At 50.5% G+C, this 17753-nt stretch overlaps 6 protein-coding genes across 6 annotated transcripts; 3 read left to right on the forward strand and 3 right to left on the reverse strand.

Moving 5' to 3' along the window:
* Positions 1 to 958: 958 nt before the first annotated feature.
* C8Q69DRAFT_154924 (apses transcription factor) lies at positions 959 to 3165 on the forward strand. Its single transcript, XM_028625589.1, has 5 exons — positions 959 to 1345; positions 1471 to 1679; positions 1765 to 1927; positions 2000 to 2846; positions 2905 to 3165. Exons 1-5 carry the CDS (start codon positions 1285 to 1287, stop codon positions 2927 to 2929), a joined length of 1305 nt encoding a protein of 434 aa, XP_028487589.1. The 5' UTR covers positions 959 to 1284; the 3' UTR covers positions 2930 to 3165.
* A 777-nt stretch (positions 3166 to 3942) lies between these two features.
* Positions 3943 to 6412, forward strand: C8Q69DRAFT_457268 (protein clp1). Its single transcript, XM_028629888.1, has 3 exons — positions 3943 to 4288; positions 4534 to 5293; positions 5351 to 6412. The coding sequence occupies exons 1-3, from the start codon at positions 4151 to 4153 to the stop codon at positions 6112 to 6114; spliced, it is 1662 nt and encodes a 553-aa protein (XP_028487590.1). The 5' UTR covers positions 3943 to 4150; the 3' UTR covers positions 6115 to 6412.
* A 574-nt stretch (positions 6413 to 6986) lies between these two features.
* C8Q69DRAFT_155299 (hypothetical protein) lies at positions 6987 to 10087 on the reverse strand. Its single transcript, XM_028625592.1, has 2 exons — positions 9829 to 10087; positions 6987 to 9766 (listed from the first exon to the last, which is right to left on the reverse strand). Exon 2 carries the CDS (start codon positions 9688 to 9690, stop codon positions 7132 to 7134), a length of 2559 nt encoding a protein of 852 aa, XP_028487591.1. The 5' UTR covers positions 9691 to 9766; positions 9829 to 10087; the 3' UTR covers positions 6987 to 7131.
* A 2111-nt stretch (positions 10088 to 12198) lies between these two features.
* Positions 12199 to 13507, forward strand: C8Q69DRAFT_398817 (putative quinone oxidoreductase; the record flags this gene model as incomplete). The annotated part of the gene is made up of 3 exons (XM_028627821.1): positions 12199 to 13112; positions 13174 to 13348; positions 13460 to 13507. 3 exons carry the CDS (start codon positions 12199 to 12201, stop codon positions 13505 to 13507), a joined length of 1137 nt encoding a protein of 378 aa, XP_028487592.1.
* Positions 13508 to 13989: 482 nt separating this feature from the next.
* On the reverse strand, positions 13990 to 15331 carry C8Q69DRAFT_504600 (hypothetical protein; the record flags this gene model as incomplete). The annotated part of the gene is made up of 2 exons (XM_028632609.1): positions 13990 to 15198; positions 15284 to 15331. The coding sequence occupies 2 exons, from the start codon at positions 15329 to 15331 to the stop codon at positions 13990 to 13992; spliced, it is 1257 nt and encodes a 418-aa protein (XP_028487593.1).
* A 273-nt stretch (positions 15332 to 15604) lies between these two features.
* C8Q69DRAFT_155374 (Argonaute complex, subunit Arb1) lies at positions 15605 to 17723 on the reverse strand. Its single transcript, XM_028625593.1, has 5 exons — positions 17320 to 17723; positions 17179 to 17264; positions 17111 to 17128; positions 16813 to 17061; positions 15605 to 16763 (listed from the first exon to the last, which is right to left on the reverse strand). The coding sequence occupies exons 1-5, from the start codon at positions 17572 to 17574 to the stop codon at positions 15884 to 15886; spliced, it is 1488 nt and encodes a 495-aa protein (XP_028487594.1). The 5' UTR covers positions 17575 to 17723; the 3' UTR covers positions 15605 to 15883.
* Positions 17724 to 17753: the final 30 nt, after the last annotated feature.

Below are 17753 nucleotides of genomic sequence, written 5' to 3' on the forward strand. Positions count from 1 at the left end.
GCACGTCTTAGCTTGAGCTAGTACATAGTGAGATGACTTGGTTAGTGGGAGCTAAACGAGGCTGCGCTGGAACCTTAGGTACCCAAATTCAAGGCCGCAATGCGGGTCGAAGCCTCATCCTTCTGAGATCTTCGCGGGAAGAGAGCTCTATTCAGGCGGCATTCGCTTCAGGTAATGCCAGTGAGATCTACTCTACGAAGGTGAGTGAGCTCTGGGTAGTGTGAAAATGCTCAATGATGCCAACAAGATGTCTCCGTAAGTATTGTCGTTGAAAAGGCAATATGGTGTAGTCAAAACTAGCTAACTATAGGCCGCCAGAAGGCAACGAACAATCAGTATTAGCAACACTGGTTAGTTAGGGGGAAGAAAGTCGTTAGTCAACACCAGAAAGTCCCATAGTTATGTGTTGTGGTGCGTGTTTCGTCCCATCTTTCCCTACATGGTGGACATGAATATAGTTACGACCTACCACCTAGTCTACGCACCACGTGGCAACCAGAGTGATATGGGATGCTTCATTTTTGCATGTTTGATTAGTTCGGTTCAGTATACTCCAAGAATTGGCAGCATGACGGGGAGTGAAGTCAGCATATTCTCTAGTAGTGATCATGGCTGGCTTCCTTCACGGTGACGGCATTCCGTTTTCGATCCATGGAATAGGGAAACCCTAGCCCTACTTTCCTCCTTGGGAAACCTGGTGGCCGCCGGATTTTCCAGGGAGCTCAGGCAGCGATACGGCCCGTGGTATTGCGTTCGTCACAGGATACCGGGGATTCGACGAACCGTTGGGCAATCCGCTCGTGGTGGAGTGCATGACGCTATGCCTGTCTCTGCGTTTCCCGCCAGGGAGATCGCTGTCATACGGCGCCCGGAACAGTCAGTTACGGTAAGTTACGCGCCCTGTCCCAGCAACGAACGAAGGAAGGTTGGATTCTTCCCTCCCCTATCTGCGATTAATGATCTCTCCCGCCCTTGCAAGTCACCTCCGCTTCTGCCAACGCGGCTTGCTCTCTCTCCCAACGACAACCTGCACTCGCCGTTTGCGCCCGCCTGTTCGTCGACTTGCTATCTTCCTCCCTTTTCGGGCAATCGTCCGGAATCCGTCGAGGAACGCGCCTGCAACGTGGCAGCCGTGAGTGTCGCATCTTACGTGACCGACCCGAGTAGGCGACCGCGCAACCTCAACTACGTCCCCTCATCCCCAGTCCCCTTCGAGGCGCATTTCATCGTCCTGCATCATAGCAGCTCTCGCGAGATACTCTCTCGAGATTCAATATAATCGCTATGGCGCGATCGCTACCAAAGAAGCACAACCCGCTCATCCTTCCGGACGCGTCCCCTTCCTGTAAGTTTCTACCTTCCGTCGCTAGGCGCGCGCTGCGGCCGACCGCGCGACTCTCCCCAGGTACTTCCGATACTGCATCGCCAGAGCATCGTAGCTGACACGCGCTCTCTCCTGGGATGTCGCAGATGAGGAACTTCTTGGACGTCGTCGATTGGGAAAGACAAATCTGTCGGTTAAGCCGGCACAGATAGGCACGTCCAATGCCACGAAACCAGAAAACCTGGGTCCCTTCGAATATGCCCATCTGCGTGCGCCCTTGCCAGAGGACCTTTCAGGATCCGAGATTTTCCCATCTCACAACCCGACGCAACATCCGGTGACTTATTTCTTGATGGTATGTGCCTGCATCGTCTCACCGCCCCCTCAGAGCGTAACTCTCGAGCTTTTGATCGACTAACAGTCTTTCTCCCACTCCACAGCGACGAAGCAAGGATGGCTACATCAGCGCGACTGGCATGTTCAAGATCGCATTCCCGTGGGCAAAGTTGGATGAGGAAAAAGCAGAACGGGAGTATCTGAAGTCAAAGACGGAAACCAGCCAAGACGAAATTGCTGGCAACGTCTGGATCTCCCCCGAACTTGGTACGCCAATTCGCCAATGATGCGCCAGAAGCCGTGTACACACGAGAGTTCATCACTAACTGATCTATCCAGCTCTGGAACTTTCCAAAGAATATCGCATGTATGACTGGGTTCGCGCTCTCCTGGACCCCACAGATATTGTGCAGAGCCCTTCGAGTGCCAAGAAGCAAATATCTCCCCCGCCAAAATTCGATCTGCCCCCGATAGACTCTTCGATTCAGCTTCAGCCCCCTGCGTCCCGCACAAGAGCGCGCCGTTCCGTCTCCCCGAGCAAGGCTGCGTCGCCCAGTAAGAAGTCCAGTTCTCCTCGCAAGTCACGGCAAACGCGGGCAGCCAAGGAAGCAGCAGTTGCTGCCACTAATGCGGCCAATGCTTCCCTACAGTCTGCGCTGGACACTGCTGCATCGACTGCTGACACGGAATCGGTGGATGGAACTGTGGAAACTAACGGCGAAGTAAACGGTGAAGAGAAGGCGGCACCTGCCGAGGAGGTCAAAGAAGAGACGAAGCCTAGGCCCGGTCGACGAGCAAGGAAAGCTGTTACCGCGGCGGATGAAAAGGTTAAAGTCGATGTGCAATCCACCACAGATGCAGCAGATGAGGTGGAAGCCACTCAGACAACCGTTTCGGTTGAGATGCCGGCCCTCCTGCCGGACCTTCCACCCGCAGAAGATACCGAACAGATGATCGCTCGAGCAAAGGAGATGGTCGAAAAAGCCGCTAAACTCGAGCAGGAGAAGGGAGAGTCTTCAGTGGCCTCTAAGAAGCGCAAGTCAGATGAAGCGGTTGATGAGGAGGGTGAGGAGACAGATACTCCGGCTCAGCCGACGAAGAAGGCCAAGGTCCTGGAGGAGAAGCTCCGCAAGGAGCGAGTGAGGAATCGTGCCTTGGTCGGCGTTACTGCAACACTGGCACTTGCGTAAGTATCTCCAATCACTTCATCAGCACGTTTGATGTGTATCTGACAAATCCTGCAGTGCCGCAATTCCCTATTTCTTCTAAAATTATTATATTATAATGTCCTTTGGTTTCGTGCCGGCTCGGAGACAAGGGTATATTGGAGATCGTTTTAACAGGCTCTCCCCTATGTCTGTAGTCAGAGGGTCCGATTTGGTCAGGGTATCAACGCATACTATTACTGCTTGTTTCCAATGTTTTACACCACAGAAATACGCCAGACTGAACCTGATATCATACCCTTAGTCACTGCATCACAAGTCTCGAATGCACATCTTCACATTCTTGAAGGTAACCCAACCACTGTCTCAGCTGCGACACCTCTTACACCCAATTCCCTTGTCCATGGGTTCTCGCATCCTTCCCTCCCACAAACTCACCCTTCGATCTGGCACTCTCTGGGCGCACAAATGTCCTTGAGGTCGTCCTGCCCAGCCCCAAAGCCCGTGCAACACATCTACTCTACCCTCCCTTGAGATTCCCCCTCTGTATTGCTCGCTTCAACACTTTTAGTCACTTAATTTCTGTTTCCTCTGGTATCGGCTCTTTGGCATGGACTGGGTAGGTGCGGTGGGTTGGTCTGGTCACTAGCCCCAGGAACTTGAAGCGTGGAGGCTGCAACCTCAAGATCTGCACGTCGATTCCGTCGGTCTTTTGGATCCCATCTCTCTTTTATATCTGTTCTCTTTGGTCTGGTCGATGTTCTGTATGTCCCACTGTTAATGAACCATGTAAAGGAATTGAAAAGACTGTTCTGCGGAGACTGCATTTCGGGATACCGGAGCGCACTTTGCTGCAGTATGTCAGTACACCTGTGAAGATATGACGACTTCTATCCATCTAGAAACATGCATATGGGGTTGGAGCTGTGCATTAAGGGCCCTTACTAACAATCCATTCTGCGTTAGAGTAACCTGACCTTCAAACGGTACAGTCGGAAACCTCATGAGCTAGACAACCTCATTAATTTAAATAAGCTTCATCGTTAAGATTGATGATCGGGGATGGAATGGCAATAATAATAATCAGTGACTCCACTAGTTGTATCGCTGGGAAAAGAGGTTGCAAACAAGTAAAACAAATCTGCGAAGCTCCGAACTCCATTCACCGCGAAAGAACTCCGCAGTCTCAGATTGCATTTTGAATTGCAGCACTGGAATCAGAGAATCCCATATCCCTTGGGGACATTGGAGAGATACTTGATCTGAATTACATCAACCCTTTTCCATCGTACCATATTTGCGGTCCCAGTGATCCAGCAATGCAATGTCTCTGCCCGGTTTAGAGCTGTCTGAACCGTCGGCGGAGTCGCAGTATGTTCCCGCGCCGCCCACGCAGATCAATCTATCAAGAGGATCGGAGTGGAGATTCGAAGTCGCGTTTGGAACGACAGTAAAGATTAAGGTGTGTTTCTCCTTTCATAGTTCTTTTGGTTTATCTTGTTGTTTTGTCTGAGCTCTGGCTATGCCACTCACATGCGCGCGGCGCTATACATGTGGCATCGAAGCTAGGAGCACGTGGATGAGCCTGACCTGTCGTATCAGGCGAGGAATTCACTGGATGGAACTTGAAAAGGCATTCAGCATCGCTAGAATGGAATGGTTTATGGCTGACTTGTCTCGCGCTCTCTGAGTGAGGTGTGTTTCTAGCTCCTAGATGGCACCGCAGAGCTATTTGGCACAGAGCTTGCCGCTTCACGAACATACACTTTTACCGGCACAAAGGCTGCGATATATACCTGGCATGGATGTACACTCGAGGTGAGCGCGGGGGAGGCACCTACTGCCACAAATGGGTTCGCTTCAGGAACCACGAATGGGGCTGCTCCTGGCCAAGGGACGGGAGGGTGTCAGAGTGAATACACGGCGGAGGAGACACCCATGGTGGAATATGCCAATGTTCACTTTGCGCTGGAGACAATGAGACAGGAAGCGAAAGCTGCAGGCAAGGATGGACCCCGCGTTCTGATCTTGGGGCCTGAGAATGCGGGAAAGACGAGTCTGGCGAAGATATTGACGAGTTATGCGACCAAGGCTGGGCGCCAGCCAATTGTCGTGAATTTGGATCCAGCGGAGGGCATGCTCAGTGTGCCGGGGACATTGACAGCTACAGCTTTCCGGACAATGATTGATATTGAGGAAGGATGGGGAAGCAGTCCGATTTCTGGACCGAGTCCTATCCCGGTCAAGCTGCCCCTAGTTTATTTCTATCCGATGCAAAATCCACTTGATGCCGATGGTAGCATATACAAGCCTATTCTCTCCAGGCTAGCGCTCTCTGTGACGGGTCGGATGGCGGAGGACGATGATGCTAGGGAGTCTGGCATTATCGTGGACACGCCTGGAATCCTGAGCCAGGGCAAGCCAGGTGGAATCGAGATGATAAACCATATTGTCACTGAGTTCTCTAGTATGTACCCTTCAAAAAAGCCATGGCCCAGTGCAGCGCGAGCTAACGGAACAATAGTCTCGACCATTCTCGTCATCGGTTCTGAGCGTCTTTACAGCACCATGGTCCGAAGCTACGACAACAAGCCAACATCAAGCGCCTCCGCCGTGGCCTCAGATGAACGCATTTCAGTCATCAAGCTATCCAAATCCGGTGGCTGCGTCGACCGCGACGCCACTTACATGAAGTCCCTTCGTGAAGCTCAGATCCGAGAATACTTCTTCGGCAGCCCAATCCCATCCACGGGCTCATCAGCACTCCCTGTCTCCGCTACATCCTCTACCACCGTGACTCTCTCACCTCATGCACAACAGCTTGACTTTGACTCCCTAGCTGTATATAACATCACTGTCGTGACACCAGACGAAGAGGAAGATGAATACGACCCATCTCAATTCGGTGCCTCCGATGCCTTCTTACCAGGAGGTATCAACGATGCCGAAACATCATCCACACGAGATGAAAGCACACCTATCCCAGGAATGAGCGGTACGCCATCAACCCAACCAACCACCTCGAACACCACCGTACCTCTGAAGAAAGTACCTTCCCCGCCACCACTTTCCCTCGAAAACACCCTCCTCGCCATCACGCACGTCCCACAAAACGCCCCTCTATCCCAGATCCGCGACGCCAGCATCATGGGCTTCGTCTACGTCGCCGACGTCGACGCCGATCGAGGCAAGATCAGAGTCCTCGCGCCCGTGGGAGGTAGAATCCCCGCGCGAGCGATCATCTGGGGCCGGAAATGGCCCGGTGAGGTGGTAGGTCTGGTAGGATAGAAAAGAAAATTTTAATCTAATGAGAAAATTTCTCTTTTTCTTTCTCCAAGTTACAGAAAAACAGGCCAGGAAAGGAGCTCAAGGAGAGAATTAAATCAAATGGCTGCATTATATGTTATTCTGCGTTCCAAATAATGATAAACTCTATGTAAATAAATACATTCACAAACTACTCGAGGGAAGCAAGTAGTGTAGTTGAGAGATCGCGAAGAAAAGTAGGAAGAATTTCTTTAGGAAAACATGAAAATGCAACAAAAGCAAAAAATAAAAGGGAAGAGCTTATTTCTTCGTTTTTCTGTCCGAGTTTACTTGTGTTTGGTAATAGTGGTTCTACGTTTCGAAAGGGAAAGAGATCCCTATGAATGATCAAATTGAAAGTAAATGAGCTTCAGTAGATCATATTATAATACAGACTATTGCTACAATGTCCCTAATTAGAAATCAATCCACAACCTTAAGCAATTGCGAACTAGGTCAGAATCAATAGTTGCACAAGGGTGAATAACTTTCAGATGTCGTCTGGCGCACCTGGCTAGATGGAATGAAATGACAGTTTACCCAAGAGAAAATATCCCACGAAATGCGCTAGATGAACCCTGAAGACTTTGCAAGAACGAGGATGGTATATATATATGAATGACCCGCTAATGATGATAATGATGATGAAAATGACAACAACAAGGCAATTTTTGCAAACCTCCAAAACGATGCCGGATGTACAGTACATAGAATAACTATACACGCAGAACGACAACGGTGACCAATCCAAAAATTTTTTCCAAAATAACTATTCCTGTGGTTTCAATGTCACAATGCGTCCTCCTGATGCTGTGGTGGTATCACTTTTTATGTCATGTTCAAAAAACGATTTCTTTTTCCTCCCTGCAACGATGTCCTTCCACCGTGTGATAAAACAATCTGTGCTAGAGCGCGCCGCCAAATTGGGAAAGATTGTACAGGTCAACTGTCACAATAAATAATAACATGTTTGAATAACAAAGATGGATGTCTCAAGTCTCACTCCCATTTCTTCCACTCCTCGGCGTTGATTCGGAGCTCGGTGTCGCAGTCATAGCCCTTCCTCTCATCGGCCAGGAGCTTGGCCTTTCTCTCGCGGAAACGGAGCTCAGCTTGGTATCTCTTCAGCGCTGCCAACTTCAGATACGAGTAATCATTGTTCTGCACAGCTTCCCTGAACCGAGTACGCATGCGAGGTGAGTATAGTTGACAGCTCGCCTCTCGACACAGATCTGGTCCATAGCCCGGGAGAAGCCGCATGGTACGTGACACCAGCCTTGCGATGGGTTTGTCGGCTTTGGCAAGTGGCCGTACAACGTCATCATAGCAGTCCTCGCAAATAGAGAACTCTGGAAGCTCGGGGATATAATGCCACGTGCTGAGAATGAGCCTGTCGCGGCGGCAATGGTGAAACGAGGTCTTGCGCCTAGCGTAGTCCACGAAGGCCTGCATGTCCGGGGATGGCAGACGCTTGTACTCACATTCGTTGGCTGCAGCATCCAACAAGTCGATGTACTGGACAAAACGGGGACTGTCGGTGGCGAGATCGCAAATCCGCTCTTGCACCAGAGTACTGCACTTGAAGCTATCACGATGAGCTGGCATAAGTATGCGGATATTGCGAACACAGGCCTGGCAGGCGTTGAATCTTGGAAGGCTCGATCCTGTTTCGGGTTCGATGACTTTGTACCAAGACTGAATAGAAGCTGTTCGACCAGAACATGGCTTGGTTCCTGAAGACGGCCGCGTAATCTGATAGAGAATCTCAAGATCACTGTACCCCTGCTTAATGGTCTGAAGCCAGGCTAGCCGTGCCCATGGCTCGCTCATGGAACAGCGCACCATCTGGCCACGAGGCTTTGGCAAGCTTGGAATGAAGAAGTCACGGAACTTCGATTTGGCCATTTGCTTCATGCAAGACGGGCAGATGTCAAGATGCGTCAATCCGCGGATAGTGTACCAGTCCTGGTAGCCAGTGATCGGCACAGATCGCGGGCAAGGGAGAAGGCAGAGATTGCCGGGTTCTGGAGAAGAACGGCGGACTACAAGCTCTTTGCATGGAGAACTCTGCCTGGATGATCGCGTCTTCGATGGAGCCCTTGATCGGCTGACACGTGAAGAGGACGATGCCTGGACGGGCTCCGGGGAGAACGAGACTGTCCTTCTTCTGCGCGAAGAGGATCTTGAAGGTTCCTGAATCGGTGCGAGGGCAACACATGTATTCTGAGCCACCGATTTAGGAGAAGAAGTGACAATCTCTCTCCTGCTACTCGGAGGTGGGCTAGCGGCAGATGACAAGCACTGCAGATGGGGTGCCAGCTGAGAATAGGACCTTGGAACACAGGCTCTCTGAAGCGGAGACTGAGGGGCAGAAGCAGGCAGAGGAACATTAGAGTAGTAGCCGGCTCCAGGTTTCTGATGCTTGACGGGGCAGCTTTGGTCGTAGCTATCTGATGCATCAACCGCAGTAGACCTGCTCGGCGAGCTCTCAAAATATGCAGATGGATCCCAGGCAGAGTACGCTCCTGGAGACTCGGGGCTGCTAGATCTAGCGCGAACGTTCTCAGACACAGTACTTCTTCTCCTGTTGGAGCTGACATGACTCTCCGCGGATGTCGACTTCCGTCGTCGATCATAAGAATCTTGGGTCATGTCATGAGCGATTCCGGTATCAGAATAATAGTCGTATTTCAGGGGGGATCCTCGCCGTGGCTCATCGGGGTTGAGTGGGTGTGGAAGTAATTTATGCCCGTGCCTGAGATCAGCGAATTCTTCACTTTTTGGACGGTCACTGCGCGGCTCATGATAGGACCAGCCTTGGTCATGGCTCTGTCTCGCAGACGCCGCACCTCGTCGTTTATGATATACCACCTGGTCAGATTGACCGCGGTGCATGTTGGGCGCGTTCCGTTTTGGCGGTGGCCGTCTTTCAACAATGTCTGGGGAGTCCCATGCAGATGACTGCTTCAGCGCTTGCCGTTCGAGTTCCTGGACGTTCACGAGCGACCTTTGCACCGTGACTTCAGGGGACAGGGCGTATTCGGGAGACGGTTCCAGGACTTCCGTAGAGACATGAAGGTTTCCGGGTTGACGAGATACAACTTCATCATCCACAGGGTTATGTCTCTTCTTCTTTCCTGGCTCCGCTATGACTGTTCTTGCCGGAGATCCGTGCCTGTCGGTTCCAGGGGCCTTGACGAAAGGACTATGAGGACGAACAGTTGAAGAGGAGCTCAGCAGAGAGTCATCCGCATGATGGAAGACAGGCTCGTCCTTCAGGGTCGGTGGTGGGGTTGCAGGACCCTGGCTATCATTTGACGACATGGCTTCGACACTGGATGTATCGCTGGCGTTGCACTCGGCCGTTGTAGACTGAACCATTTCCATGGACAGGATGATCGGATACTGGTCGATAGACCCCCTCACACAAACACCTTCCTCCCCGGGTTTCTCTGCTAACGTGGCAGTTCCATTCAGTTCATGAGCGAGTGATTCAGATTCATCCTCCACACTAGGAGATGGCGGCCAGTGAGGGCGCGCACCCCAAGCAGACGACATCTTCCTCCTTTTAGGTTGAAGGGACAACGAGGCTGTCGGATTGAATTGGAAAGGTTCTCTTATCACGGTGGTTCTCCTGTCAAGCGCAAATAATTAGATAAATCTTGCTAGATGATCTATCGATCTATTTAGACTCACTCGAAAGCGGCGGCGGAAGGACTGCGGCCCAAGTAGAAAGAAATGGACTAGAGAGGATATAGACTCGATTGGACATTAGAGCGTAGAATTGAATATATGGTTCTAGTACGATGGCACAAAAGCAGGAGAACTCGATCGCGATGCGAAAAGCATTTATATGGAAGCAGGATGGCCAAGGAAATGCATGTCCCAACAGCACGATCGGGCAGCGCCGTCAAATGAGGGTCCATGGTGATAGGGCCTAAAGACCCTGGGCGTTGGGCGCCAAATCATAGCGATGAAGTCGCAGATCCTTCGAAACGAACACTGCGTGCGCAGTCGAGATCGCCATCCGGCGGGGGCAGTTGTTCGTTCTTCTGTTTCCTATCCATCTCCGCCGTTCGAAGGGCCTCCATCGCCTGCGTTTCTGCTACACTAGCGGTGGGCTGCTTTTGCCCGACCCTTCTAGATACCCCTTGACAGGCAGAACAACAGTCAAGACAGAGATGCGGGCCGATCCACGGTGTGGCACTGATGGGCAAGAATAATGATGGCTGAGAAAAAGCAGCCAACCGCCATGCATCTAGTTTTAACCGGGCGACAACGTGCAGCAGCATGACGCCCTGGGGAAATCAGTCCAACGTGTCAGACCTATCCACAGTCAGCATGACGGATTTCCTGAAACAATAGCAGAATCTGTTGTCCAGTCGGTTCTATGTGACCTGTATGCCGTCTGCGCAGGGCGTGGATAGGTCGCCCTGTGGCATGGCCACTTTGTTGTTGACCACCAAGAAAGGCGCGACAGTATGCAGTGCAGTGCACTGGCCAGATCGACTGTTATACAGACATTGTAGTAGGGCTGTGGCGACTGGAACCTGCAACGCACTTCAGCAAAGACCAAATGGCATGGATCGAGACCGTCGAGTAAGGCAGTTCGTCATGTCCAAAACCCCATTGACAGCACGCTAAAACGGGGCGCAGGCAAAGGGTCTGGAAACGAACCTGTGGCCGCAAAATGTCCCAGGATCCCTCACTTTGCAAGCCTCACTCTCTTGCTTGTGCCTCTTGAGCTCCATCAAGAATCCACTTGCTGCTACAAGTGTTTTTTGCCCACGTCGACCCCTCCAGGGATCCTGGACCCGCGATTTCCGGCCCAACTGGCGGACAGACCCAGAAAAGAATCAGAGAAAAGCGAACTCAAGAAGCTCGTCAGCTCATTCAACTGCAGACGAACTCCATTCTGCATTCAAAAGAGAGAGGATCGTTTTTTCGATAGGTTTTTCTCAGATGAGGGACGCAATCTCAATGGTTTTTGGTGGCCGGTGTAAATAATATGTGGCGTTCATCCGTATACAAACTCCCACAACTATCCACGGCTTGGCCTGATATCTGTCTCAACAGGATCACACCATGGAAATCCTGGGAAGCTGTCTGCCTACTACACGTGTGATAGATGGCAAGTCAATAACCCCGGATCATCGTAAAGACAAACCATCCATGGGGCTTCCTATTAAGAGCTCGATGAAGGTGAGCCACTGCAGCACAACCCTTGCTGAACGACGTCACTAGACATCTTCCTCTACCATTTGGGGCGTTTGAGGACCCCAGGTGTCGTTCGTCTTTTGAGTATCCGATGGTGACTAGTTTGTTGCCCTTGGATCATGCCATAATTATATGATCCCCTGATGTTGCCCAACATCTACGCTCGTGACAATTCAGCTGGCGTTGTCGATGGCACCGACGTATACAATCTTCTGAGTTTAGTATTTTGAAGAATAACCCCCGTGAATCATATCTACTTACTTAGTAGTACTACTTCTACTACTCCGCCCGTCGCAGTCAGAAGTTTCCATGGATACGGTGGGTTTCCGCCAGATGCCGACGGATACGGGCCGATGGGATCCTTCCACCGGGTAAAGGATAATGGAGTAATATTTAAGAGACGTTAGTCTGTACGGCCGAAAGAAAGCTCTAGATTGTCCGCCCACGCTGAATCGCGTTCCGTCGGATAGCTATCCTGCCAGTTAGCAGATCCAAAACGGTACTCTCCGTACATAACTACCATATGGTGGTTACTTTATTTTCCGCAAGTGGATCGCACAGGTAGTGTATACCTACTTAACAATTTCCCTTGATGCTTAGCCTCCAATGCGCCCTTGACGGAGACACCAGTGTAATAATACCATAAACCTCACCTATTCGTGGACCCCGCAGTCGACCAAAAAACAACCCCTCGTTGACGATGGCGCGATGCCGATGACAACATCCGTAGCTGGAACAACGAATGAGCTTGGTGCGGAATTGGAGTGCTCGATTGTATATATGCCCCGCTGAACTGAATAATCAAAAAGATATCCCCGCGGGATCGTAGGGACGATCCCATCCCCTCAAATGTATTTCAATCGCGTACTGGCGTCTCCCGCGACGCCTATCCTTCGCAGCAGTGGTACCCGTCGACTTTCTGCAATTCGCGCTCAACTGAGCCCGCCACAAGTATTTTTCAGCCCTCGGGTCTCTCAGATTCGCAAAATGTCGCTCCCATCAAAGCAGAAGGCCATCGTTATCGAGGAGACCGGTGGTCCTGAAGTCCTCAAGGTCAAGACTGACCACCCCGTTCCTACCCCGCAGGAAGGTCAAGTGCTGGTGAAGAACAACATCTCTGGCATCAACTACATCGACACCTATTTCCGCACTGGCCTCTACCCCTCCCCGAAGCCGGAGGTCCTTGGTCGTGAGGGTGCCGGTACAATTGTCGCTCTAGGCCCCGGACCAAACCCATATGGCTTCAAGGTCGGAGACCGTGTGGCCTGGCTCAGTACCGGAGGTTATGCTGAGTACTCTGCTGTTCCTGCGGCCAAGACCGTCAAGATCCCAGACGGCATCTCAGATGAGGACACCATTGGTGCATTCCTCAGTGGTTTGACTGTGCTGACGCTGGCCAAGGAGGCATACCCTGTCCAGAAGGGAGACTGGGTGCTTCTCCACGCTGCAGCAGGAGGTGCTGGATTCCTTATGACACAAGTGCTGAAGTCGCTTGGTGCAAAGGTCATCGGAACCGCTGGTGGTCCAGAGAAGGTCGAGCTGGTCAAGAGCCTCGGCGCAGACGTCGTCATCGACTACAAGAGCGACGAGGGAAAGGACTGGGTCAAGAAGGTCAAGGAAGTGACTGGAGGTGAGGGTGCCACTGTCGTGTATGACTCTGTCGGAAAGGACACCTGGGAAGGCAGCTTGGATGCTGTCAAGAGAAAGGGAACTGTCATCTATTTCGGCAATGCCAGTGGCCCTATCCCTCCTATCCCGATCCCGTAAGCAACTACGCTCTCAAGCAATCGTTTCCAGCTATTATCTCGTACTAACTACGTCTAGTCGTCTGTCCCCCAAGTGTGTCAAGATCGGCCGTCCCACGCTGTTTGGATACATTGAAACGCGCGAAGAGTTCGAGTTCTACACCAACGAGCTGTTCAGTCTTCTCAAGTCTGGCCAGTTGAAGGTTAAGATCCACAAGGTCTACCCCTTGGAGCAGGCTGAGCAGGCACAGAGGGTATGTCTTTGTTCCCCTTGAAGCCCTATAATTTATGAATCTACCTATTCTTCTTTCTCTCCGAGTCTACTGTCGGCCAATCGCTAACCTTTGTTTCTTCTGTCGCTCTAGGACCTCGAAGGCAGAAAGACCACCGGAAAGTTGCTCCTGCGCCCATGAAGGTAGGAAGATCTACCTCCAGTGCAAATAAGTAATACATATATCCGTAATCCAGATATGCCCTTTTCAGAGGGAAATGAAATTATGTTGAACATCACTCCCAAAAGCATTAAAACAATTATACTTTGCCGACTTATCAGTGTCTTATTCACCTATGCACACGAGACCATGTGAGATGGCCACAGGAGGGTTATCAAGCAGCATCCGCATTCAGACCAATGTCCCCTGAAATCTCTGTTTAACCTTCATATGCGCTATACCAGAATTATAAGAATTTTCAAATTTGACTAATAGGATAAAACTACAATCCTTTCTCAAAAGTCAATGCACGCGAGCTCAGTCCTTCTGGGATATGGTTCCTCCTAGCAGGGAGCCTAACGATGCTTTTCATCTTTCTATAGATGAACTCCAGGAGGCTACCGTAGCACCTATCCAAAGGAATGGGTATTCCCCGGCCTAATCTGACGAAGGATAACCATAGTCTAGGAGTGAGCAGTCATCCAAGCAGTAATATCATCTTCCGTGCCAGGAGCAAAAAGCCATTTCAAGTAGTCCTCCCGAGGCTGCAGTTTCCTGTCACCATTGAGACCCCATTTCTGCTCAAAGACTTCTCTCTCATCTTTGGGGAGCCGCATAATGTCTGTTTCGTATGCCATGTCGAGAATTGCGTCGATGCGGACCTGGCGTAGACGATGCCAGTAATCGAGTACCTCGATCAACTTCATTTTTGGCGGCAGGGAGCTAAGTACGAGAGCCAATGTATAGCCGTCTTCGAATGCTTGATTGACACCCTGTCCTGAGGATGGCGGCATTGCGTGAGCAGCATCACCAGTGATAATAACGCGTCCAGTAGGCGAGGACCAACGCTCCATTTTTGGCATGCGCTGGAAAGGCCAGAGTTGCAACCCTTCTTTCCTTGTCGATAACTGATCCAGCAACTCCTTTGCTGGGTCGTGCCATTTGTTATAACCCTTACAAAGTAAGCCGCAAAGCGCGTCCTTATCTGCTCCCAAGGCTTCCCAACCAGCACGATCAAGTGATGGATAGGAGAATTGTCTACCCACCATCAGGTCGGAGCCAGCAGTGTCCTCGGGAATCATGAACAAAGCTCCAGGTTCATCTTGAATGGTGCAGCCTTTGTCGGGCTCTTCCTTCAGCCACGAGATACTGTCTGTCGGAACATGCCCGTAAACGCAAGCTATGCCTGTGTATGCTGGCAGGTCTAGAGTCAGGTATTTCCTAACAGCAGAGTGGATTCCGTCAACTCCTATCAATAACGAAGCCCGTTCAGTTCTGCCATTGATCCGAAATGTCACGCTGTCTGTCGTCTCTTCCTGAACCTCTTCGAACTTCGCACCGTACTCGACAGGAATATTCCGTTCCTTTAACAAAGCTCTCAGCTCATCGAGCAGCAATTGGCGATATACGCGACAGGTCTTGTACCCGTAGAGCTGCTCGGCAGCGAGGTGCACATTGCGAATCGTGTGACCCTCAGCATTTCTGAGCGTAAATGATTCACTCTGGTAACCCAGAGGTGCAATACGCTCATAGACTCCCAGACGGTCGAGCACCCTCAAGCCGTTAGGGGTTAAGGTAACCCCGCTGCCGAGCCCCTTAGCATCTTCTGTTCTGCTTTCATAGATTCGACAGGGGATAGATTTCTGATGAAGAGCAAGAGCCAAGGCAGCCCCCTGTTCAATAATTGTCAGGTACCAAAGTGTAACTTCACTAAAGACAAAGAATGTTGAAACAAAACGAGGGGGCGTTGATACTTACACCCAGACCTGCACCGATAATCACAACGTCGTTTGACAAGCTAGCCATCGTGGTTGTAAGTAAACAAGATTATAGAAGTTACAAATATCCATTACGATGTTCACGATGGTTTTTATATTCATCTGTCAACTACTATTTACCTACTCCTACTCATATATCGAACTCCTTCATTCGGACATTTTTTGAAGCCCGAGCCCGTAGCCGTGGGCGGGTCTCTCGGGCGGTCGGGCGATAATAATCAAGTACGACCGAGACCTTTGTCGTTTAGAACTGTGTGGAACCATGCATACTAGATACTACTAGGAGTAAATAACGGTGCTGTAGGTTAGACACTAGAGATATCTGTCAATGCATTAACTACCTATTCAGTAAGGAGATTGACTGCGCTGTGCCGCCAATGAGGTTTAGAAGTCCAACAGTCCAGGTTGTTTCACTGCTGCAATTGTCATCTACCTACCGGATTATTGAGACCGAAAATAAGAGATAGAATGCCTCTCCTGTTCTGTTACTTTGTACCACCTCGAATTTTAACCCAGGTTACAGCCAGGAACAGATACGGCATTCTCCTTTGTTCAAGATCCGAAATTGTCCTTGGGCCTATCAGAGATAGTCCTGCAGGTTGTGTTCCTTGCCATCTTCACCATCAGACCCATCTGCATCACCGTTGGAATAACTACTAGGTTTCTTCCAGCCAAGCATGAGATCGTTCGGCAGAACGGTGTAAATGGAACAGTAAGCTGACATAACTTCATCGAAGAAGCAGATGCCGCAGTTGAGCTTCCAGACAGATGTTATGACCTTCATTCCTGGGTAACATAAATCAAGGAGGCTCTCCTCCATGATGAATTCGAATTCATCAGTGGCTAGGTTTCCTTTTTCCCACTGTAGACGCTCCTCAGGGGTCAGATCAGGCAGCGGCCGTGCTGGATCTCGAAAAGCTTTTCCATGTAATTTGCCAACGGGGTTAAGGTCAGGAGCATATTGATGATAGAATTCACGCAGATCATCCTGCACCGACTCTACGGCTGTGATCTCGAAACCATCAATGTCATCCACACGGACGGCGCAAAGTGCGTTCTCGTGAGCCAGGTCGCGGAATCGAGTTGCTTGTTCGTTCGATCCAGCACCCGCAAGAGCGAACTTGACAACTTTACGTGCAATGTCGGGTGTCATTCGACGAGTTTCCTCCGCCGTGGGAGCCCACTGGTTCTCCTCGACATAGTCGTCGTAAAACGAACCCCCGAATAAGGTTGAACAAGCCTCATTGAAATTTCCCGGGCCCTGCACTATGAAACGTTGGTTCTTCCAGAGTTCTTTGATCGCAATGTCGCATGAGACCCGCGCAGCATCTATGTTATCCTTATATTCAGGGCAGACGTCATGGTGGAGGAGATATGTGAGGAAGTTTCTGATGGTAATGGGTCCCATCTTGGCCATCTCCTCAGTGTCCGGGTAGAAGTATCTTGGGTAGAATGCGGTTCTGTCGTTGTCAGTGATCCCTTCACCAAATCTCCTAGATGATCACATACAAATAACCCCTGACAACGGCGTCAAAGTCGATTAGCATCTTCGAACGATCGCTGTTGATCCAAGCCTGGGCTCTGGCAGCCAGTATTTGCTCCTTGTCCATGTCTTCGAGTTCGCGCTGGTCCACGCCAGCGAACATTTTCTGTCCAACGTCTACGCCCCCATACGCCAGATACTTCGAGAACATATGAGACCGGTCATTTTCGATTCTGTGTTTCGCCTGGAAGCGTAGAATAGCCTCTTCGAGGCGGCTGGGATGGGATTAGCGACGTTCAGGTCAGGGCAGTGTACATCTCTTACATGAGAATAGGTAGAGAACTAGATACGGGTGTCAGTAGGTCCCATTTCCAAAACATGGAGAAACATACACATCGTAACGCTTCTTATTTTCATTATACTCCTCGACAGTGATCGGGGGGTCAACGTAGAATTCCTCGAATCCAGTAGGTTTGTTCTGTCAGAACATTAGCTTTCCTATCAAGAGTACACCAATACAGATCTCCACGGACGAGGCCTCGTTTGCTCTTGGGCTTTTTAGATCTCTTCTTCTTTTTCTTTTTCTCCGGCAACGTCAGATCGATCTCTGCCATCATATCTTCTTCCTCGCCTCTGTCATCATCCTGTTCCTGGAGCTTCTGCACATTGGATGCCTCAAGTGTTTCGTTCTGCGCTGTATGTGAGGCTTGGTCTTGATCATTTTCGACCTGGGGTGCTGAACGGATTGGAAGGACGGATGCGTCAGCCTGCTCCTCCTTGTTCTCCATCGTAGCCGGAGCGAAATATCTGAGAACCGCGATGCAGATGTTTGATAGAGTCGTCCAGAATACTTATCGGACGTACGTCACAGAATGTTAAATGAGCGTTGGGATTGCAGCACGAAAAATGGCTGAAGAATGCTGAGAGACAAAGAAGAGACTTCCACTCAGTGAAGCCTCAAGTGAAG

The sequence above is a fragment of the Paecilomyces variotii genome (assembly GCF_004022145.1).
Source record: "Paecilomyces variotii strain CBS 101075 chromosome Unknown C8Q69scaffold_2, whole genome shotgun sequence".
NCBI lineage: Eukaryota > Fungi > Ascomycota > Eurotiomycetes > Eurotiales > Thermoascaceae > Paecilomyces > Paecilomyces variotii.